General features: G+C 34.7%; 1 protein-coding gene across 4 annotated transcripts in view; it reads right to left on the bottom strand.

Annotated features, from left to right (window-relative positions):
• Window positions 1-25,805, bottom strand: part of LOC145986620 (anoctamin-4-like) — a 154,675-nt gene that overhangs the window by 23,611 nt on the left and 105,259 nt on the right. For 2 of the 4 annotated variants that reach the window (XM_083120849.1, XM_083120846.1), the window contains exons 5-11: window positions 25,364-25,462; window positions 20,234-20,350; window positions 10,727-10,854; window positions 6,635-6,734; window positions 5,160-5,267; window positions 2,770-2,975; window positions 2,012-2,178 (exon numbers count right to left, since the gene is read on the bottom strand). In XM_083120849.1, the coding sequence (XP_082976975.1) occupies window positions 2,012-2,178; window positions 2,770-2,975; window positions 5,160-5,267; window positions 6,635-6,734; window positions 10,727-10,854; window positions 20,234-20,350; window positions 25,364-25,462 (925 nt within the window). Of the gene's footprint in view, window positions 1-2,011; window positions 2,179-2,769; window positions 2,976-5,159; window positions 5,268-6,634; window positions 6,735-10,726; window positions 10,855-12,258; window positions 12,289-20,233; window positions 20,351-25,363; window positions 25,463-25,805 lie in introns of all 4 variants that reach the window. The other 2 variants (XM_083120847.1, XM_083120848.1) reach the window with 2 other exon arrangements.

Raw genomic sequence — 25,805 nt, 5'->3', positions numbered from 1 at the left:
TGTATTTAAAACTTATTCAATGCAAATATGCAACACATATTATCTAAATACATTATATTACTGAATACAAGCAGAATGCAAGTGAAGCGAGCAAGAAAATTTTTAGATCCAATTTTTGCAATTGAAAACAATATTGTTTTAATAGTATGCAAATAATTGTACTGGACGCCATGGCATTCTCTCTTTTACAACTTTTTTTTTTTAGATCATACGGCGGCCATGGCTAACTCCCGCCACCCCTAGCTACAGCTCTGAACTTGATGAAAATGAGAAGAGCAGGTAATGTGAGCGAAGCAAGCAAGAAAATTTTACAAAATGAATTTTTATTTGCATAAAAATTGAAATCGAAGGGGTAATTGCTCCTCTGTGCCCCGCTGCAGGTGCCCTTGGCCGACAATGTTTGTCCCCCCTTGCTACCTTAGAATTATCTTCCGTTGAAGGTTAGGGGGAGGGGGCAATGACCCCCTGCTCCCCTGTGGTTGCATCACTGTATAATATATACACATTTAAGCAATATATGTTTATTTTAGATACTTTATGCTCATTGTCATTGTTAGTCAGCCTTTTTCTGCACAGTTTGTCTGCTCGACTAACCTTGTATGAATGTGAATACCATGCCCCCCACTCCATCCAAACCGATTCTAAGGGCATAAGAGGTGGTGCTTCATTTCAACCCTATCGCCGCGATCACCCACAGGTAGGTAAAAAAACTATACATAATAACCAAACCTAGAACTCAATAACAAGTCAATCAAAGGATACGATCCCCTCCATTTTTGTGTGAAGATATATAGAATTGGTATAAAATTTTGTCCCCCCCCCAAAAAAAAATTCCCATGATGCAGGCACGTCATGAAACCCCCCCGTGGGCACTCCTGGTTTTACTTTCTAAGGTGAAATACAGGAATGTTTAATATTCAATTTAATATTTATGTTTAATTTACATTCTAATATTATTTATAATTTACACCTGAACAGTCTGAAACAATATATTTCACTACACAGCTCCTTATTGTTGCTGAAGCAGCCTTCTTACCACTTTTATATTTAATTGTGACATATTTCTGTTCCCATGTTGAGAAGGGTTTGGCTATATTAAGTGCAAGCAATTATCTAAAGATTTCTGGGACATATATACAGACTTATTAAGTTGAGAAATTGCAGAATGGAAGAGTGTGTGTGTCAATTATGTACTAATGCTGTGTTGAAAATAAGGAGTTTGTCCAACTAAACCGATTCAGAAGTGTGAACAGTGAAATGTTGGAAGCTTCCAATGTGGATTCTAACACACGATGAAAATTTGCATAATGACTATTAGACTAATAGATTTCCAGGGTATAGCTATTCTTCAAAAAACACTATTAAAGAATACTAACAAGTGGTAACATGGCACTGAAATTACAGACAGCTGTGACCCACATGTACACAACAAGACTATGTTCATTGTAGTGTAGTTTTTAAACATATAAATATACAGAGTGTATCAGAAGTGATAGCATAAACGGTAATGATGAAAAGTAGGAGCAAAAAGTCTCAGTAAACATGGGGTCACAAACGAATCATTTGCAAGATAATTGTGAATGTATGGTTACAATCCGCCACTGATTTGATTGTTTGTACAGACACTTGTCTCCTTGCCGCACTCTGAGGTGCCTTTGTTTAAAACTGAACACTGCCGAAAGGGAATGTTGTAAACAAACCATGCATCCTGTACAGGATGGAAGGCATAACAGGCTTGTAAAGTGTCACTTGTAAAGTGACAAGCACATGATGTGTACAAACAATCAAGTCAGTGGCTGATCGTAACCATACATTCACAACTATCTCCCAAATGGTTCGTTAGTGACCCCGTGTTTACCAAGATTTTTTTTTGCTTCTACTACTGTGTACTTTTCACAATTTCAGTTTGTGCTATCACTTCTGATACACCCTGTATATATTAAATCATATGTTACAGTCATATGGATTCGATTCTATATTCCAAAACTTATATAATAAATTGTGTACTTACCCCAAAAAGACATAAATATAGCAAAGAATACAGTGGCAGGATTGTCAAAGAGATATGTAAGTTTGGCAAAGGAACATGAATCAACCAGTTTTTGATAATTGCAGGCTTTATCACAGAGAGGGCACAATGTAAGGTTCCCAGGTCCAGTAGCATTACATATTTCTCGACTGAAAAGAAAGAAAAAAGAGAAGTTACCAAAATTTTTACAGAGGAGCATTTCAAACAATATGATCATGTTGTTCTATTGCCAATAATTTGTAGTACAATCAGACATTTATAATAGAAAGGAACACTTCCACATAAAATAGAATGTGAGAACTCATAGAAGTGAGATCCCAAAAGAGCATCAAGGAGTGATGCTCCCCTCCCCAGATAGATTAAAAATTTGGTAATGGAATGAAATTTTATCTTATATAGGTGCCCAGAGTCTAGTTTGATTATTGGGAGTGGGGGAAGTGATTTCAGGAGTATGATGTCAAAATTTAAAGAGACTTTAATTAAAACATAATAATTTTCCATATTTCATTGCTTTAAATGACATAGTAATATTGATGTACAAATATAGACAACTATTAAATACATATAGTAGCTTATCTTCTATTCATTAATGGTGTTAAACAGCATATGAAACAGAGGATATTTTATGAAATAGAGTTTTCCCACTCCAAATTATATGTGACATAAATACTTTGGAATCCAATGAGTGGATTCTTTTTAAATTCTGTAGCATAAATTAACATCCATAGCATTGACTATACCTGAGAATATTGTCAGTTGAGTCCATTGAGCTTAAGCCATATAGGAAGCACAAAAATCCAACAATAGATGCTGGAATTAACATCCTTGTATAAAAACCCAACCAGGCAAAGTAGAGACCAATTTTGTCTCCAAAGTATTTCCTCACTAGCCAAAGAGGTTGTTTTTTGTACCATTTTGATGGTCTTGCCCATTCCAAATACAAAAGCTAAAATAAAAAAGAAATTTAGAATTTAGTAGGAACTAATCCAATACTTTTCAATATTATGCTCTATAAATCAATTAACTATTTAGCTAACTCTCCGCCACCATCACATCACATGGATAATACTGCAGTATTATTTTTGTCTTGAATTCTATAGTCAATTTTAATATTGTGTTTTGCAGATGACATATTATGAAATTTTCAACAATAACTAAAATTTACTGGCATAATGAAAGCCGGAAAATGTCACATGGTTCCAAACTTTGTGTGAGGTGCTTTTAGGTCCATTGTCACCCAACTGGAGGTTGAATTGCTAAATTCTCACCTTTTGGGAATTTTGGACCATGTTAAGGGACACTGCACGAGGGTACACATGCCTTGAGTCTATCATGTGAAATAGTTTCTCTAATTGGACAGTTGGGATTTCATAATGTATACATACATACAAGTAATTTCTGAAGACTGCAAGGTTTATGCCCCATCATTCACGAAACAATATGTCACGAGGGGCCAATATTTTGTCGATCATATTCACACTGGTGATAAGACATGGATTCAGGAATGCACATGAAACACATAAACATGGAATGAAACAACTCTGAAGGTACATGTTGATGGTCACAGATTTCTGTGAGAATGATATCAAAACAGTGAAAGAGTTCAACTTTAAGGTTTCGAGGATATGGGTATCGAAAATCTTGCCCCACTCTTAGACAAATGTTTTTTTTATGTTGAAAAATAGGATATAAATTATAAAAAGCAGTATAGAGAGAGTGTGTGTAAAAATATAATATGAATATTGTAAAAATATACCTGGTACACTTCTTTTGGGGATGTCTTTCATAAAACTTCACTGTACTGAAAGAAATTGGAGTAATTTTACTAATGAAGTTTTGCAACTGATGGTGACTTCATCTGAGTCTCCCACAAGGTTTCTTTTTAGGAATGAAATATTATCAAATAAATGCTACATAGCTACTCATAGTACAAAAGTCTTCTTAATTTAATTAATCTGATTATTCATGTTTCAGTGAAAAGAAATATGTGGTAGAAAATTAATATATTGAAATGAAGTACTCACCCATCCGCAAAACTGTTTATGATATTCTATTAATTTCAATTAATATTAATAAAAAAAAAGAGTTTCATGGAAAGTAAATACCTTACTTCAGTACATTAATGATCTGAATATATTAACCAAATGTAGAATTCATTTATAGTCATATTTTTTTCTCAGCTTTGTTAAAAGGCACAAATAGTCTCTACTTCAGAGAACTTCATTTTTTATTCCTAATAAGGAAAGAGAAGGTGATAATGCCCTAACAGTATATTGAGATTCAGGCCTGTAGCCAGGCATGCACCAGGGTGGGCTCAGCCCCCCTGACAGGGTCGCCTGCCAGACCCTCCCTGACACTGCCGCCAGCCCCCTTGACATTAGGTAAAACTATTTTGTATTCTAATTTATTTGAGGTAAAGAGTGAAAATGTAGACAGGATATATTAATTTGTTCACAACTTCATTTGTTCATCTTGTTTATGAGCAGAAGTCTAAGCAGCGGCAAGTGTTTAGAAGATTCTCTAGACTTTAGAAAGTTCTTTCATAGGGGGCCTTCTTTAACTGTACCTACCTTGCCCCTGTTGCAGCCTCTCGCTTGACAGAAATCTGTGACTTTGATGTACGTGTATCCACATCCCTTCCGCATCTGCGTTAAATGTCAACAGATCCCAAGTTTTATTGCTTTGGCTGGGGGTGGAATGTACGGTAGGCACTATGATTGAAGTGAATATTGTACATTTTAACTTAAATATCTGTATCGTCAAAAATAGTATGGAGTGTGTATTAAAAGATGGTGTCAGTAGCAGTCATTAGCACTTCAAGAGATGTTTTAGAAGATATAGAAAAGAAACTGTAATATTTGTATGATATTTCTATATTTTATATTTTAAATTAACTCCATAACCCCCGACACACATAATTTACCTTCATTTAATACTATTAAACTTTTGGAAAATGGACTTGGTTTACAAAGCCCCTCCCTGATAACCCGTGAGCCCCGCTGATAACCTGTGAGCCGCCCCTCACCCCCTGGAGGTTAGTTCTAGCTATGGGTCCATAATGAGATTCTTTTTCTCTTTTTCAGTTTTAATGCTAACACATTTCTAAGTTTTAGAAATTTCTTATACTTACTCTTCGGTCAAAGCTATAACCATTTGGAGCATCCTGGTCATATTTTCCCTCATGAAGTGGGAATGAAGCAGTATATGTTTGATTATTAATCAGTCTTCTTATTCCAATCTGTATAGGAAAGATATAACACAGTTTCAACAAAACTCTGATTCATTAATATTTTCTAGTTTGTTTTGAAAGCTTAGTTCTAGCAAGTATATTTTCTAAATTGTTTCAGCTAACCCAATTTCCTTCTCTCTAGGACATCTTTCTCAACAGAAATTTAATATCCTACTGTATGGATTGGAAAACCGAAATATGAATTCAATCAGCTTGTTTAAAAAGTATTCCGAAGGGCCTCCCAATGGTGTAGTGGTAATGTCGTCATCTTGTAAATAAGGGTACCTGGGTTCAGTGCCCAGTGGAGGCACATATTGTTTCGGATTCCTCTTTAACTTTAGGTCCAATCCCGAAGCCTATCGTGCATAAAGTGGACTTGAGACTATTGGCTTTATTCATTAATCTTCCAAAATTAGTTAAACTAAGGAAGAATCTAATTTCCAGATGCAGTAAATACAGTTGATGCATTAAAAAGTCAGAATGTCAAGTAAATTCTAGATTATAAATAGTTAATAGTCTAATTTATTTTTTAAATATTTCATAGAATAAACTTGTTTCATAAGTGTTATAGAAAAAGTGTATGAAAGCTAGAGGAACTTTTAGAGTGGATATAAACTTGCAATTTTTCTGTGCCCTCATATTTGCCATTCCCCATAAAAAATATGGTTCTATATACCTAGGTACATATATTTTTTTTCTTTTTTGGAAGGGAGAGCTCCTCGATTGCATAGTGGTAATGCAATCACCCTGTAAACAGGGGATCCTGGCTTAAATCTCCAGTAGAGGCACACAATAGTTTTGATATCATTTTAAAACTGTCCCGATTAGCATGTCTGTGCATAAAGTGGACTTAAAACAAAAACTCGAACTTTCTTGATGAACCATTTGTGAACAGAATTGACTTAAGGTGACAAACGTAGTTGCTTTTGACAAATAGTGTTATCCATCTAGAAGTAATGCTTTTCAGCAGAAATATAGACAGGATCAGAGAATCTAAAACAATTCTTATGGACTAATTAACAACTAAAATTAATCACTGTTATCCGATTTACATTGTCTCAGGTGCCAAATTAACCTTAGAATATAACACTATTCCTAGTTGACTTGTAAATCATTTCAACAACTTATAGGTATTAGGCAAGTAATAATATGATTTTTTTCAGTTCCCCATTCGCTTAATTTGCCTCTGTTTCTGGAAATATAAATGAGTAAATAAATAGAGACAAAGCATTCTATCTGTAAAAAAAAAATTATAACCATCGATCCATTCCTCACTTTCTTTTAAAATTCTAGCTAGCACATTCTGCTACAACTGATTCAAGAGAGAGAGAAAAGCTGCAACATATTGCATTTCTTTACACAAATAATACTCTAACCTTGTCATTTTCATCATATTTGGTCCTTGTCATTATTTGCCAAACAATCTGGCTCCTTTGTGCTGAAGTAAAAAAGGTTTCCCGATCCTTCACTATAAATCTGAAAGAAAAAAAAATAGCATAAGTTTGTCGTAATACTTCCACTGAGAAAGAAACGGTCATTACTTGATTTTGTTTTTATTATAAAATATTTTCCTTTATGTTTAAGCACATAAGTTTCTTACACATGTGCTACCAAAAACATGATAAAGGGAAAAGAATTGATAAATTTTCATAGTAATTCATAAATAACATGAAAATGGTGTATTTTCAGAATATTATTTTATACTTTTTGAGTGGAAATAAAGAATAGACAAGAACCTTTCATGCAAAAATAATTGAAATGAATATAACTTTACCTTACTTACTTATAACATGGATAAATCATGAAACTAATTCATACATGTTCTTTCGAAGCCCATACTAAACAAATATAACAGACAATTTAAAAAATGCTTTATTAAAGTTAATCCTAAATATACTTATTTTGTACTTAATTTTGTCCAAATGAGACTGAATTCATGATGTACATTCCTTTTTAAAATTATGTGTCATGTGTTTCTTGCAGAATGCTTTACTTATGTGGCTAGTTTGTATTGCTTGTAATAGTTATAGAAAAATACTACAATGAAATGGATAGATGATAACCAAATATTATTTGCTTAATATTTGGCATCATGACTTATTCTTTAACTCATTCACATTAATTAATTCATTGATTGATTGAAGGGCTCGCGTGTAAAACATGGTAAGTGACATTTTGTTAATTTTTGAGTTACAAAGTAAAATGTGCAATTTTCGAGTGAAATTGTCATGTCATACAATTTGCATTGGACTCAGTGAAGCCTTGTGAAATTGGTAAACACAACACGAAAACAATTTATCTACAGTATAGCTTCTAATAACATTTTTTCTTAATAAACTCAGAAATGACCAAAATGTCACTTACCATGTTTTATACCCGAGCCCTTCAATTATCCATCTGGCAACAGAAGACAGTTGTAGACTGTACTAATCCAACACATGTTGAAGGGAACCCAAGTAAATCAAGATTGTTTATCCACATCTATTTAATCTATTGTTCTTGCCTTTTTGAAATGTCCTTGCAACATCTCTATTGCTACAGAAACAACACTGACTTGCTCCCATTCTATGCTGTCTCAGTTCAAATGACCAATTATCAATTTCCAGAATGAGAGATCTAAACTTTCGCCCTCCTCCTTAATGGTGCTTATGGGAACAAGGGAAGATGCTTATCTGTACTACCTTCCAGCTACAGGGTGATGCGTGGTCAGCACAACAAACACCTCTCCACCCCCATTGTTATTGTGGGTTTTCCATGACCAGGTTACGCTACTCATTCCTAGCCTCCAAATGTTCTCTCAATCGTTGGTGGCCACCAATTCCATACATTGGTCGAAAATCCCCTCCCAGGAGACTTGAACCAGCATGCATCCCGTAGCCCAAGTCCAAAGCCTGACATAAACTGCATGATCACAGTGTGAGATGGAAACTCAGTAGTATTTCTGCTTTATTTGTGGCATATACACTGCAATATTAAGATTTATAGTTGCAGTTTCTGCTGTGAAAGGGAAAGGCTTCCATGAAATATCCTCACGAAAACATGTTACAAAGGTTATTTTTGGGAATACATGGAAATCCTTGAGCGTCAATACTCGGAACTATGATATTGGCAATTTCTGTTTCCATAATTGACATGAACAAGTAAACAGATTGATCTAGTTAGAATTGTCTTAAAATAGTGTTTGTTCTTTTATCACTTTTAGCTCCTCTCTTTCTTTATATATATATAGGCCATATATTCAGTAATACTTGTAATTCAAAATTATTTTTATAAAACCAATTTAGTTAACCAAATAGTATCTAGCTGTTATAGTTCCATGGAGATTATTTCCACCACTTAGAGATTCATTGATTGATTGATTTGTTGTTTTAAGTCCACTTTATGCACAGTAAGGCTAATCAGGACTGGACCTACAGTTTAAAGTGGGATCCGAACCACTTGTGCCTCCACCGGGTATCGAACCTTGGACCCCTTGATTACAAGGTGGAGATGCTACCACTGTGCCATCGGGGAGGCCCCACCACTTAGAGAACTGAATATTAGTGTTAAGAATAGTTAATATAAAGCAATATTACATTTGTGTATGCATTTTACTTATTGCTTAATTTCTTTCAGGTTTCAATAAATTGTAATAGGAGAATATTTGATCTTCAACTAGTGCAAATTTTTATTTTATTATTATGCCAAGGACCTGTTTGCCATGGTCTTAATACCTTATTCTTCAAGCTTCATGCAGTGGATGCAAGTATCAAGTTTTAATTTAGTTTTGCAAAAATCTATTTGTAGGAAAAGCAATAAATGTAATAAAGATGTCCTCCAGATTATATACCAGGTGAGCCCTCCAAAACATTCTGGCCTTTTCAGAACTATTGCCACTCTTTTCCCTAAGGAGTGAGGTTCAGTGGGGAAGATCAACCAAGTTCATATATTTTATGTGCACTAGGAGCCCGACATCAATTTCTTTCTGAAAGCCAGTTGAATATAAACACGTTCAACTGAAATATATTCAACCAATTACATGTACTGATTAACATGATCAAATATCACCAACCAAATGTGGTTCATCTGAATCCAAGTGTCTTAGTTAATTCACAATTTTCTCTTTGAATAGTTCTGGCTTTCAATGCTGTTACAATATTACATGCTTCAGTGTAAATTTTTGCTATCTTGAAGTAATCTGTGCTGCCCTTCATTAATTTTCCATGTTTCTAGTTAGGATAAATTATGAATTAGCTTTGACATTTGGTACGCCACTGTTAAAATATGCTTGGTTTCTCTAGTTTAAATCGAATTGCCACAATTACAAATTCAATTGCACTTTATGTTCCTTTTTTCCAAAATTTTAAATCTGAGGGGATAACATTTTGAAGGGTGTGTTCAAGTAAAGTTAGCAGCAAAATAACCATAAACTGTGAAAGATTCTAGATAGTGTTGCGAAAATGGGTCAAGTGTTGGGTGTGTAGATAATTTACTGCACATTTGATGTTTGTTTGTTTTAACTTCACTGTATGATCAGATATGTTAACCAGGACTTAATTGCGATCAGAGTTCAATTGCAATCAGTATTACTGTGCAATGTGCCTCCACCAGGAATTAAACCTGATTGCACACGCATTTGACTGGTGATTCTTGACCAGGAGTGTGATCTGCCACTTGTGTTACAACTAAGTGCTTCCTCATTCAAAATATATGCAAAATAAGTTGAAAAGCTATGGGTTAGGAATAATATTTTGTTCCAGCATTTCAATTAACTTGGTGCTAATCAAAATATATTTGCCAATGAAGTTAACATCTGTAGGCCAGCAAAAAGTCTCGCACAATATATCTCCCTCCTATGCATGTGGGCATCTTGAAAAACATTTTTCCAGAGTCTCGCTTAATTCAAAGTCATTTAACCAAAATACTCACATGCATAGGAGAGAGATATATTGTTCAAGATTAAGTTAATTGAAATACAAAATATTATTCCTAACCATAGCATTGCAATGAGAAGAAATATATTTGCATGAATTACTTTTCTTAATAGCAATTACCTTTAATATACCTGTAGCCTTCAAACAAAAAAATCTGTTTCTATTTTCTATCTGCTACAATTTATGAGATATTGATACTGACTATGTCAACAGGACTGTCTGCCCATCAGTCACTCACCTGCATAAGTCATAACTTGGAAGAACCTTTTCATTATCTGACACAATGACATTTTTAAATCTATTAAAAAATGTTTATCAATGTGAAACCATTAATGAAAATTACATATAACATTCAGTGAATTAAAAATGAAGGGGAATACATAAGTATTGTGATAAACAAGTATTAGAAGCTTATTCCTTCTATTGATTTCTGTGTATGTGCATGTACTTTGAGTTTAGAAAATTGTGATCTTAATCAGAAAAATGTAGTGAGATGTGCAGTGCTGACGTGAAGTGACATTGAAACTTTAACTGATTTGCAACTAGCTGACTTACTGATCTTCATTTTCTCTACTATAGCTTGCCATATAGAATGATGGTTCTTGATCAATACGTTCATGATCATAGTCAAAAATATTACTAAAGAAAAATCTTCTCTCTTTTTGTACTGGCTGGTTTTTCTCCTGTAAATACAAAGTGCCAATATATTATTTGTTTTCCAATTCCAGTAAGCCACAAATTTATTTAGAATTATTTTCTCTTATTTTAACTGAATCAGTGATGTTTCAATGGAATATTTCTACTATAAATAATTCCCAAAGTAAGGTTACTTTTCTCAAAATACATATATTTCTTTCAACACATTAAAAAAAGAGAAAAAAAGCATGCATCCAGAATCAAAGAAATGTTATGAAAGAACTCCTATTATTAGTAACTTAAACCTCCTATTCAGTTAACTAGTTAAGACTAATAAGCACTAAAGTCAGTATAATTGCATCTAAAAGATGTAAATATAGTTCAGCAACAAGAAGAGACGTTTGTTACAAATTTGTTATTATTTTGAACATGCCATCTAGAGAAGTGCTTTAAATCTTATTCCAACACAAGATGTAAATAATTCCTTTTTGTTTGGATACTTTTGAGATTATGCTGATGAGCAAGTTCTGAAGTAAAATAAATGACATTACTTGAATATAATACATAGACAACTATAACAAAGTTTTGAATATACAAATATTTGACAATTCATTACATTTTTTAAAGTAAACCAGTGGCAACACTAAAGGGAAAGGGGGGGGGGGTATTTCTGAATCTTCATTGAATTATGTCAGCAGCACATTTAGATCTTGCATCACATTGAACTAACAGTTTTCAACTTCTACATTTCCGGTTTTGTACATGTTTTAATTGTAGAGAAATAGAAAAAAAAATAACAGTATCCTGGTTCAATTCATAGTTATGAATACATAGGAAATATTAAATTCATACAAACAGCATGCATACTCTTACCTGTATTAAAATCATAAGAAGACAAACACAAAGCATCAACGTTTCAGGATACTGCATACTTGTAATCAGTACAAAAGGAAGGGAGAGGGAAGAGGTTGGAAAAACATATTCAAACTGTTTGGCTAGGTATGGACATGTACTGAAAAGGATTGAGTGGATGTGGAGTTGCCCTAAAATGCTTGATTGGACCAATGAAATTGTATAAACTGGCTTGACAGGAACTGGTTTTTTTCTAAAACGGTATGACTGGATGTGGACTTGTTTGAACAAGTGCACCCTTCCATTCCGTTATCCTTCAATAGGGATGAGATATCCCAAAAGGTTTTTATTTTCATTCTTTGCAGTTTGTTGTGTTTTATCCTGATTTTAATACAGAAAATAAGGGTATTTACTTTCCTGTGCATAGTGGCTTTCTCACATTTGAAGCAAAACATCACGTAATTGTAAATGACCTTATTATCTAATGCTGATGGCTTGCTAAAAGAGACAGAATCAGAAGAGGGATTTCGAGATGGTGCAATTCAGTGACATTCTGTGTACATTTAGGAAACACAAGCCTATATATGTGTGCTACTTACCCAAGCATTAAATGAAATTGTTATGAATCTCTGTTAAAAGCATGTAAAGACAAACAATCACCACATTAGACATTAACAAGCACCAAACAAATTTATCTACATTATAGTGCCTTATATACAATCACACTGTAGTACATCAGGGTGTAGTTTTACCTATTCTACAATACACTACTCTACTAAATTTGACAGCAACACAGTTTCTATATACAAAGAGGGAAGTAAGATTAGTGTTATGGAATGACTAGATGTGTTTTTATCAAGTATTTTTATGATATATAAATATTCCAGTTTCAATAAATGGTTGAAAATGCATGTTAAATTTTTATTCATATATGTAAAGCATGCCAAGTAGTTGGTAAGACTTTATAAAATCACAAATTATGTTAGAGAAGGTTTATACAATGTGCATGTTATAGTTGTCTTTCCCCACATCATCCTGTAAACTGTAATGAACAAGTCCACATAAAAAAAATATGGATTTATTTAGTGCACAATCATGATACAGAGAACTCCTTCTTATCACTCAACTTCATTTGACCACAGACAACTAAACCATATGTTTCAGTTACACTTTCACAGCTTGAAGTCTGACCCAGACAAAAGATAATTTTATCAGTGCTAAGTCCGAGTTTGTCTCCCCGAGAAAATCAAACCTCAGGCATATCTTGTAAGGAGAGTCCCGATAGTTCTCACAGAAATCGGAATGAGTGTGCTGAATCTGTGCAAAATCTTCTAAAATCTTCGGCAGCAATGTACAAGCAGTTCTCTTCTATGGTCGCGAAACCTGGAAAATGACCACTGAAATCTCCAGAAGTCTCCAAGTTTTCATAAATCGCTGCCTCAGAAGAATTCTACAAATCTACTGGCTTGACATCGTCAGTAATAAGGACCTCCTAACAGCAAGCTCAAAAGGAACCCATCACCGTGCAAATAAGACGACAGAAATGGAGCTGGATAGGGCATAGCCTGAGAAAGGAGAATGTGGTGGAGAAGAAAGCCCTCAGATGGAACTCCCAAGGCAGTAGGCAGTGAGGAAGGTCAAGGATGAGCTGGAGAAGGAGCATGGAGGAAGAAATGGGAGAGTCTTGGGCAGATCTCGACACGATCAAGAATAAGACCCGATGGCAATACTTTGTTGCAACCCTTTGTTCCAGTGGGAGATTTAGGACATAACCAACCAACCATTTTACATCACCTTTCTACCTTCATAGGTTAATTGCAGTGATAAAGATGAATTAAATGAAGTAATAGAACGTACCTTCTTATCCAGGAAATGAGTTTATGACCCCCCAATTTGGAGCACATTATACTCACCACTTGCCACAAAAGATAACTAGGGAACACAAACAAAGACACCTCTAAAGCTTTTAGCTGTTATGAACCAGTTTTATCTCTTCATGGGAGAGATGAAAAGATCCAAGCATATTTTTGGAGCTGGTGTGTCAGTCAACCATGAATTATTACATGATAATATTGGATTGGACATTAATGCCTTCTAGTTCACAGCAGCATAGCATCAGAGGCAGCACCAAAGGTGCTCCAGAGTGGGCATTGGCACACTTGCTTGTCCACCATTAAAATATAAGACAAATTTTGTGACAAAAATAAAATGATAGTGTACAGACAATGATGAATATGATGAGAAACCTTTAACGATTCAAATCTAAGTTTTCTAGTTTTGGAGCACACTCTACTATCCCTGAATGATGGAGGTCTGCCATATAAAAGCATTTTTCCATAGTTCCTATTGACACTTAGCAATGACAACAGTGATGAGACAATGATGATGACAATGATGAAATTTGTGACAAAATACAACCTGCAGTTGAAGAATAATTTAGACCCAGCTTCTATTCTTGACACAGCTTTAAGTGTAATCTTGGTAAAATTTAAAGAGTTCAAACAATATTCAACTCATTTCAATTTTTGTTAAACATCAACAACAGACGAAGTTTTATGAAATGTCGCCTACCTCTGTCCACACTGTTGCGAAATGGTGACTCCTTGGATATAGAAGGTGAAGATATTTTTTACGAACTATGTTTGTTTATTAAGGGGAATTAAAAACAACACTGGAGATCCTTCGATTCCTAAAAACTATATGTGAAGCCTATCCCAATTCAGTGGTCACCTACAAAATTCTCCTTGCTATTACTGATATGGTTGCTTCAGGTAAATGCAACTTCTGAAAACTACAAATCAAGGCAAAACTAAGGCCAAAAAAGAATTAGAATCATTTAAATGGATTAAGAATGATTTCCATAGAGAATGAAACAAACAAAAGGGGAAACTGATGACAGACTTTGCAACTAAAATAGACAAATGTCTAACTTTTTTTCTATTGTATGGCTACACACAATCATTTTTCATAAATAATTCTTGAAGCTTTCCTGGCAGCGAATGATGAGGAGGTTTTTTCAGGATATTAACCAGGTGATTTCCGGATACGCATCCAAGCTTTCAAGAGCTAATGTCCTGGTTGATATCCCAAGAAAACTTTTTCATCATTTTTCATAAGTTAGTTTTATGCCACTGAAAATAATACTTAAGTATATGGTATGTCAATAGGCACTTATAATCACTTTAACTACATTTTTATTTCCAAATTATAAATTTAATATTTCATATTACTGTAAAAAGTAAAGTGCTCCCCTGTGCTTAGCACCACGCCATGAAGGCGTATAGGGGGTGTGGGGGTAACGCCTCACACTTTCTTGATCCGGTCATGAGTGGGGGTGATGTGATCAGCATTATGCCCCTGACCGCCTTTACCACCCAGGGTTTCCCCCAGGTACCCATGTTATTCGACGCTGGGTGGGCGCCGGGGCCGCTTCCATCGTTAGAAAAGTTCCCGGATTTGAACCGGCCGGGGATCGAACCCGGGACCTTGAGCATGGTAGTCAGACGCGTTACCGACTGAGCCACCGCAGCCACTCATATTACTGTATTGACCCGAAAAAAAGCCACACTTTTTATCCAAATTTCTACTGTGAAAAGTTAAGGTGCAGCTTATATTTGTGACTCGTATTGTATGCTCTTAAAAAATTATGCTTATTTCTCATTTTTGAACAATGCAAAATACAGCAATCATCTATAAACGACAGTGTGTTGGTATTCTCTATATTAAGAAATTTTTTTACGTACTTCTTCCTATAGAAACTACAGTGGTTTTGGCCAAAGAACGGACTTGGAAATTCTATTTTTGGCTTTTCTGTAGAAAACCACGGAGGGTCACATGAACCGCTGAACCAATCGGCTTTGTCCAGTTGCTGTGGTGAGGGGGAATTCTCGTGGTATTCTGCGTTGCCAAATTTTTTGTTTTTTTTTTGTTTGTTTTTTCGAAAGAGGTGGCACCCTCATCAAAGCCAAGCACGTCGAAGCCTAATGGTTGCTGCCACATAGCAAGTGAATGGGTCTCCGATTTCCTGCCTCTCCCTGAAATGCGAGCGAAGGGGTGTTGTTGACAGGAAGAGTTGTATGACTGAACAAAAATCAGGTATGTAGCAACACTGTTTTTATCCCCTTGAACTGGAGGTGGAAAGTCTGGGTTTCCTCAAGTCCATTCCTTGGCTGGGTGGACTTTAATAATGGTTGATACCGTGCCTAACAAGAAATGAAATTTGTTGAAGGATAATTCTGTAGGTAGCTATATCTTGTTTTCCAAATACTAGATATATAGAATTAAATTGCAACCAGAAAATAATTATCTTCACAAAATCTCCCTGATTATTGTCACATTTCCTCCCCTCCCCACCTCGAACTTTAAGGGTGCTGCTTATATCTGGATATTGCCTCCCCCCTCTTGAATTTTTAGGGTGTGGCTGATTTTTGGGCCAATACAGCATATCATGGTCTTTTGAGTTTGTCCACAACTACCAGAAATGCAACTCCACTCTTCCACAAGTTTAAACTTGCAACACAAGTAGATGCAAATTCTATGCCATCTTTAGTACACACAGCTCCAACCATCAGTATTCAGACTGTGGAAGACAATAACACAACAAATGTCATGTACGTGATTTTTCGTTGGCTACGATGTGCTATTACTTCCTGTCAAGAAACTTCTTCAGATGCTTTTTGTATTTCATGTAGTGCTCTTTGCCATTTAAAAATATGGGAATGGGGATGGAGTGATGACAGGTCATTTAAATATTATATTCAGCCTTTACTAAAAAATCATAAATCAGTTTTTGTGTGGTGAGAAATATGGTAAATATATCTGTGATTTGATTTTGAATATACAATCCTTAAATATGAATCTTAGTATTGATTCATATTGCATAGTTTCTTCTTGCAGAGAACATTCTGTACTGTTGGTACTATTAATCTTGAAATCTTACTTGTACAACCCCATATTACTTTTTAAAAAGAAATCTCATTTTTTTTTATTTTTTTTTTACAGAAATATACAGTAGTTTTCATACTATTACTTCAGTGAACTAGAAATAAATTGCAGGACAGCCTGACAAATAAAATACCAACATTAAGAAAATACATTTACATTGTTGTAGTAAAGTTTAAATATGAAAGAACACCATTGTATTTAGGTGCATATCAGAAGTTTTGTTGTACGTTTTCTATGACATGGTTACGCTACCCATTCCTCACTGGTCCCATACACTGGTCGAAATCTCAAGTAAAGTTGTTAAGCTTCCACCAGGAGACTCAAACCTAAGAGTGTTCGATAGCCAAAGCTAGACTACGTGGCCATGAAGTGAACCATTTGCAGGAAGTGTTAACGTAAATAATGTTCTTTGGTCACTATATGTATTAACAACCCAAAGTTAAGTGACTTTCAATGAATTATAAGATAATGTACCTAATTTCTCTTTCCTCTTTTTTTGAGCCACTACTCTCTAATGTTGCCAACACAAAGTGGGTTGGCAGCTGGAGCATATCTTTAGAACAAGTTAATTTCTTGCCTAGGGTAGAAGCTACCTATTCAACATATCTTTCACACCTCTGGCATCACCATTGCTTAAATATTTTATAGCATTTTATTTATTTCACCTCACCACCCCACAGAGGCAAACCAGTTTCCAGACAAAAAGAGTTCTCTCCAATGTGCTGATAACCCCAACCCACCAAAAGACAGCATCTCTATTCTTAACTTTTCCAACCACTGTTCACCTTATCCCCTACTGCCCCCAACTATAGTTCTGACATGACACGACACAACACTACAGAATGGGACTTGATCCAATGCAACGCAATATGATGATTCACAAAGTAAAATGAAACGACGAGTCATTTTGTTTGTTAGCTAAAATCTGATTGAAGATTTTGTCCATGTATACAATAGATCTAGGTCTATCTTTTATAACTTGGGATGCGGGTAACGATTCAGCAGAATCAATGGGTATGTAGAAATAATGTATCAATTTATATGCTTTGAATTGAATCTATATAATACTGCTACTGCCCTTGCACTGTGGCGATGTTCATTGCGGTGTAAACAGGGGCTATTCAAATAGTATTGTTGTTTTTTTAATGCTGTTTTCTGTAGGAAATTAGAGATCTGTGGTTGATGTGAATGGACTCGCGTATGCACAGATCATTTTGTTGCAAGTCGCTCCACATGATACCAAATTGCACTTGCCTTTGTTGTTTTGTCGCAAACTGTCAGAATATGACTCGAATCAAATGTTTCATCTGGTGTGCGGCTGGCCATAAGGGACTAATGTTGAACCTTCCCTGAGACTGTTTGAAAAAAAAAATGACTCATTGTGTTATGTTGGATCTGGTGTGTCTGGCTTAACAAACCTGTCTTGTACCTCCAATCTCAAAAAGAAGCTTTCAGATTCCCTCACAACAATCAAATCAAAATTCTTCCAGCTGACAAAGGATTCACCACATTAGTTATGAACACCTCTGGCTATGTGGCCTCTCGCCATCTTTCTGACTCATCCACCTACCTGTGGTGTGTGTGCATGTGTGTGTGTGTGTGTGTGTGTGTGCAGTGGTCAGAAGTAGCATGCTACTTGTAGTGGTACCTGTAGTGACACTATATTTTGAAAATTGTAGCTGTAGCTGTAACGAAGCTACAAAATTCCTGTAGTTGTAGCGAACGTTTTGCTACTGCTACATTTCTTCTCTGCATTTTGAGGAAAATTCTGAATGTGACCACAATGCCAAAGAAAAATTCAACAATAATGCTTACTTTTGCAGGGGGTCCATGAAGGCAAAGTCTATTACATGGAAAATATGTATAATCTAGATTATAATTGTTTGCTGCACCCCTGGGGAAAAAAAGCTTCATTTGTGCCACCCCAGGAACAAATCCTGTAGATATCCATGATGTAATGTCATTAATTACAGTGTAAACGCATCTTGCAGTGCAAAAAAGGAGCGATCAATGGATGGCAATGACAAAGCAATAGTGCCAGCATTCAATGGCTCAATACGTTAACAGCATTGATCATTGTTGGTTCATAGGATCTCACCAGCAAGAAATTATTGTTACAAGAATGATAGACATACACTTTCTGGAATTACAATTATCTTCATCACAAATTTTAAAATTGCAATATGTTTAGAATACTTAGAATATTTTTTAATATTGCTTTTTCTGCAGAAACAATAATTTTCTTTAGTTAATATATAGTTTCCAAATGTATATTAATGTTTCTAATTTTACGTTGCTTTTCTGTAACTTTTGCTAATCATGACAATGAGGATGAATGGTGTGTTTTGTTAATTTGTTATCTAGAGTGGTTTTTTGCCACTTTTGGCTCATTGTGAGAATAAGGAAGAATGGTGAATGATGATGATGAGCAGTGTGGTGAATGGAGGAGCAGGAGGATCCATCCTCCCAACTAGGCATCTTTCCTAGTTTTTGTTTTGAGCCCACTTTATGCACAGATAAGCTAATCGAGACTGAATCTGAATCACTTTGCCATGTATCGAACATGAGGCCCCTTGATTACAAGGTGACAAAATTTCCACTGTGTCTTCATGGAAGCACAAGAAACTTATTTAAAGCATCGCTCCACCTGTTGCTCATTTAGCTATACCACAGAAGCATCCCCCAGCTATCTGCAATGTTAGAGCAAACATCTAACTAATTACAGGAATTATGATAATAAATAACGATCTATTTTCCAGTAAGTTCAACTATCATACTAGGGGCTTCTTTTGAATATCTATGTGGTTATTTCAAGGTTGTTTCTTTATGTAGAAGTAGCGCAAAAGTTATTAGTGAGTAGTGTGCATGAGTAGTGTAGCAAGCTACTTTCTGGTAAATGTAGCTGTAGCGAAGCTACATTTTTGGGTGAGTAGCGGAGCTGTAGCGAAGCTACTTTTAAAATGTAGGATACTGATCACTGTGTGTGTGTACGTGTGTATACATATGTAACTGTAGTATGTATTATAATTATCATCATTTGTTGACTTTAAAATTCTTCAGTTGTAAAGCATTACCTATTTATTATGTATGTGCAGACACACACATTTGCACAAAATATGCCACTGGTTGAGTTACATAAACCTATAAGTGTGTTTTTATCATAGAAATAAAAATTTGGAATTTTAAAATACTTGCAGAAATGGAAAATTTTAAAAAATGGGTTTTAGGTTATGTTATTTCCAAATACTTTCTTTACATAGTGAGTTTTCTAGTGTACATTACACAAAGATAAACAGTCTAAACACAATATTGTTTTGGTATTGAAGCTCACTATTTTACATGGAGTATCTGTTTTAAATTTACAGGGAATATCTGCAAACTGTATATACAAATCAGTAAGTAGAAGGTAAATACAACTTCTTTTGTTTTTCTCTACAAAAATGTTTCACACAGAGGAACAAAACAAAGATAGCAGCATGGAATGGCTTCTTGGTTTCACAGGGTGTTCTGTGGCTAATGCCTGGTCTTGATAACATACTATGTGCTTTCATAGGCAAGTTGCAAACGAACAACACATCATGCACTCGTGTTGGCATGTGAAAACCCACTTTATCCGATGCTAATAATTACCAAATATTTTAAGTTACATTTGGTAGAAAATGGCTGCTCTAGAGCTGCAAGATTTATATATTCAATATCTTCCTCAATTAGAGGAATTTGAATTTCCACTCGTTCTTGGGAATGTCTCTGAAATAAATAAGCAAATAAACCGACAAAAGAGTACTAAGTATTGAAGAAAATTATGTCATTAAAATCCTCCAAGGTATTCCGAATAGCTCCTAGACTAGTAAGCACAGAAAAAAACTGTATTTGAAACATATTTTTTACGCAAATTGAATAAATATCTGTCTAAAAATCTTAAATCTTGAAATATAATTATTCCCATTATTCTACAAATAATTTATTCTCATCAATTGGTAGTTGTATTACATTCAGAACACTAAAAATAATGGTTAAATTATACATGTTGTTAGTTAATGGACATTAAAGATAAAACAATTATGTATTGAATCACAAAGAAGCTGTTAAGGATTAATTCAACAAATGCAGATTACTACAAATTTATCAGTGAATAACAGAATAAGTTTATTTGAAGAATTATGGCGAAATTATTTATTAAATTTCACTTATAACTTTTTAATTTGGTTGAAACCATTGAGGTAGACAGGCTTTGTAAACACAAAGAAAACATCAAAATGTTTATAAAAATCAATATTAATAAGCCTACAGCCTACACAGAAATATATTAATAAAAATAAGCAAAGATAAAAGGTCATCTTCATATTATTCAGTGACAAACATTTCATTATTAGTTATAACATATTCTATATTTTGAGTGATATTGCCACTACAAAGTATAGAAAGAAAAAAATGAATTAGTATTAGACCCTCCATCACAACTAGTATTATAGGTGGAACATAACTATGGGCACTAACATCACAGAACAAAAGGACACGAAAAAAGATTTTTTTATAGTATTAGTACAAGGCATAATTTGAGGGATGCCAGATACATATGCTATTCTTCTTTAAAATCTGGAATGGTAAATTGGATAGATTTAAAACACAAGTAAGTATAAAATAAGAATGTATGATGTACGTTTTTTTAAACTCATTTAGCTTAGATTTAAACATTTAACCCTCAAACAATAGTGAATGTAAAATTTATATGTGGTTTGCCGTTAATTCCCTTCCCTACCTCCCACCTTACACCTACTCCCCCCACTGCATGAAACTAAACAAACTGAAGAATGTTTTTTTAGTGATGATCTACTGCACGAAGCTCTTATACATACTAATGAGAAAATTAGATGTAAAATATGCAAACCCAAACAATGCTTCTTTGCAAGATCTGAGTTACAATGAACAAAATGCGTTTCTACGGCTCCACATTTTAGGTGCTACGCTATCTGACTGTGGATAAAAAGAAAAGAAAATATGCATTATTTTCTTCTACCATGTTTTTAAACTACCTTCATTCCTTATTCACAGTGTTATGATTATTGCTATTGATTGTTTTTCATTGTTTGAACTTTTCGCCTTCATTCTTAATGTACAAGCTTGTCAATCAAGACATTTTATTTAAATATTCTATGATTACAAAACAATGTTTATACATTTTAAATTATGAATAAAACTCCAATATAAGGAACATAATCAAAATAATATTAAAAATGTCGTTTTGTTTTTACAATGTACAAGTTCTGTTGAAAATCATTTGCTGCATGTACATCAAATTTAAGTAGCACTAGTTATATTGTAGGTTGGGAACACCAGGGGCAGTCCATGAATTACATAAGAAATTGAAGCAATCGTCTTCATTATTATTATGATGATTATTATTAACTGTCCTTTATGAATTCTTCTATCACTAGACTGTGGAATCCATTTTCATTTCAGTTTTCAGCTACTTCTCAATTTCTGCTCTTGGGTATTTCTGCAGTAACTGTGAATTCGGCGAAGTGCTGAAAATGACACTAGCACTAACACCCAAATTGTTGAAAACAATTGACATACATAACTTGAATGAAAACAGAAGATGACGAAGTGCTTTTATTAAAATAAAACAAAAGTTGTTTTACTGCCTTTTAGATATCAGAGGAATTAGCAACACTTATTGCTCTTCTGAGACGAGGGAAGACAAAATGTTGACCATTAACTTAATTTCAAAAGACAGAAAGTGTCTTCAGATAAACTTTTTTCGCTTTCTTTTTATCAACTACTTCTGATCTCCACTTTCCGCTGTTGACCTTGTTGCAAGTCTATTCTCATAGTTTCAAATGCCCAAAGCAGATTTTCAGTGCGGTTGTGAGTTTGGAATGCTTTAAGTAAATTGTTCATGTCACCGAAACCTGAACTGCTTCACACACCCTCCTTATTTGAAGATAAGCTCTCTCGGATGGCATAGTGGTAACACCGTCGCCATGTAATGAAGGGGTCTCGAGTTTGATACCTGGTGGAGACATAGTGATGGGGTTTCCACTTCCAACTGTAGGTCCAGTCCCGATTAGCCTATCTGTGCATAAAGTTGACTTTAAAAAAAAGGATTTGAAAATAGGAAAGAAAGCCAACAGTAGAGTTTAATGCCCTTCTGAAACCAAACTATTATTTCACATTGGTCTGGATTAAAATGAACACGTCGTTTTCTTTATTACACTCAGTAGAGTTAAATCAGGCATTCAAAACTTCTCGATGTCAGGCCCTGGATGAAGAGTGTTTCCAGCACTCGCCTACGGTTTTTCCTGCACCATCAGCTGGCTGCCACAAGATGCGGAATGAGTTCTGCAGATTAATTCCCTTCAAGTACAGTGAAGCGCAGTGATTTGGCGAACTGTTAAGTGTGATTTTTAAAAAAATGTTTTTCATACAGATTCCAGGAAGAGCGCACATGAAATTCACTGGGACAACTCATATCACAAAATTCATTGTAACTGAAGGGAAAATATTACAATATAAATATTTTTAGGCACATTTAACTCGCAAGAAACTGTGATGCTGGAATGAGTCACGGTCTTGCGTTCCCTATGCCAAAGATCTACGAAGAATGCCAAGGCACGGAGCATGTGGCCAAGGTGGCCAAAAGTTCCTTTCCCCTGAAGTATCACGAAATATGCCAATGGTGAGCGACATACCAGCGGGGTGAAACATCTCGTGGATTTTACAACAACCCTTAGAAGAAGATATGTGAAAGAATGATTTGAATGAAACTGTAAGAATAAATTGACAACAAAAACACAGTTAATAAATTAGCATGTGTTCTACTTTATAAGGGAATGACTCATTCCCTTCATTCCACGGAATAACCGCCCATGGGGAACACACTAGTGTTCTAGGGTTAAGAGGAGGAGTTACAGTTATGCACCAGTCTTGAATTTATTTCAATATCGCCTGAATGGGCACTGCTACTAAAAGAAAAACTGGATGTATGGAAGAGTATGGATTTCTCCCCATGTTGCAAGTGGAAGCATTTTTTTATGTTGATTATTAAGCTGGACATGATGTTAGAAAAATATGATGAATAAGAATTTTCGGAATCCTATGTATTCCTTGTGGGACATCAACTTCAACGTCAAGTTACAGCTAATCAAATGGAAGTTTCGACTTTTTTGCTTGGCAATCACTTCTTCAAACTGCCCTCTTCCTGTTGATATATTTTTCTATTCCATCAGAAGGTTGATATTCCCAAGAGAACAAATCAAATAATACTCTCACAAGCCCAATGCATTTCTCCTTGCCTCATACGGCCATCCTGGCAGTGTTGCCAAACCTGATGCACATAAAAGAGCTAAATTGGAGTTAAAACTGACTTTCAAGGAGCTAGATTTACAAAGGCTGGATAAAGTGCCTCTTAGGGTAATGTTAGTTGTCAAAGGAGTGGGGGCGCTGCTTTTACCGTTAACTCTAAATTGATGACAATTTATTCTTAGTTTTTCACCATCTAGATCCAGCAGCATCACCCATCTCAATAATCCACCTATGAAATCGAAAATAAAGGATTCCCTGATAACAATATTATGCCAATTTCACGTCGAACACGGCACTATAAAGAAATTAGCTGGGGAAATAAGTGGGGTGGGGCGATGCAGCCAATATAGCAATATCACGTCACGTGCAAAATGTATAATCATAACAAAAGTTGATGTACGTGGGTCGGAATTAGTGATGACATCATAGTGGGACAGGCGCCCCAGTTCCCAGCCAAACGAGTGCACGAAAGAGCCAGATCTGGCTCCAAGAGAGCTAAGTTGGCAACACTGCCACAGGAGGAAGAGCTTGGGATGAGCCCGTGGTAACTGTTCCGCATGCCCTTAAGATATGCTCACATAGAGTTGATCAGTTCCCAGCAGTGATTCACTATTCTTTGGATTATTACAACACATCAACAGATAATGTTTCTGAGTGCACTGTGTCTGTCGCTGGGGGTAAATTTAGATTTATTTGCTTTGAACATGAGTCTTTGTTGTGAGTGTAAATCTGTGGTGTACCAAAATACCTAATGAATATCTAAATGTTCATGTAAATATAAACAAATTACTTCGTAGTTTCAAATTGCTTTTACTTTCTTAAAAAGTGATGAACTGATGTGTAATAAGGAAATAAATAAATTTCAAACCAAAAAAATCCTGTAAAATAAATAGTAATAATTTTATTGTTGTTCATAAAACTTGAAGCTTTAACATGAATTTCTTACATTTCTAAATCACGCACATACACACACACCATCACACATAAACAAACACACACAGTTAATGTGTGTATATAAACATGTGAAATATATTTTTAAAATTTTGCATTAAGAAGTGTTCTCAAGACAGAAATATAAGTAATTTAATTATATTATTTGTTATTGTTTTAAAATGCACATAGTTATCAACAGAAATTTTTTAAAGTTGACTTAATGTACTATCTTCAGAAAATGCCATAATTAATAACATGTATGTTATTTTACTAATACATAGAGTGAAAGCAAAATTTGTCACAAGCATATTTACACAAATTATATTTTTTGTGAACCATGTAGCTCATTGTGGGTGGCAATGGCAGTATGGTGGTACATTCTGTTACATTTGCCAATATTTTAAGAATTAGCAGTGTATCATTTTTAACATAGGTTCCTATGTGCAATTATTTACAATTTTGTGTTAATTTTCCGGAACCTTAACAATGCTACCCATAATGGACCAAAACAATTTGACTTACCTTTATTGGCATTTTTAAGTTCATAACTTCTGCATAACGCGTTAAAACTTTCCATGGCACATGTACTTTGACGAAGAATGTCTTCCTGTCAAAAGATCTCTGAAAATACACAAAAAAAATATTTAAATTTAATATTATCTAACATTCTTTTAACAAGACTAATTTCATATTCTAATAAAATTATTGGTGATTATCATTGCCAATTTAAATGTACATAATAAATCAACTCTCAATCAATATTTCACATTAAGTAGACCCTTGCAAACAATGTGAGAATGTAACAGCAAAATCCATGAGTTATTTATTTAATTTCTTCCATATACTCTTAATTAAAAAGGAAGGACAGCATCGATTGCAGAATAGCTAACATATTGATAGTACATCATTAAGTAAAAAAAAAGAGAATTATAACATTTTGCTTCAAGAAGTGGACAAAAAGAAG

Source organism: Lepisma saccharinum, chromosome 4 (assembly GCF_977018435.1).
Source record: "Lepisma saccharinum chromosome 4, izLepSacc3.1, whole genome shotgun sequence".
Classification (NCBI taxonomy): Eukaryota; Metazoa; Arthropoda; class Insecta; order Zygentoma; family Lepismatidae; genus Lepisma; species Lepisma saccharinum.
Note: the sequence above shows the minus strand (reverse complement) of the source record. Positions and strands in the feature narration are given on the sequence as shown.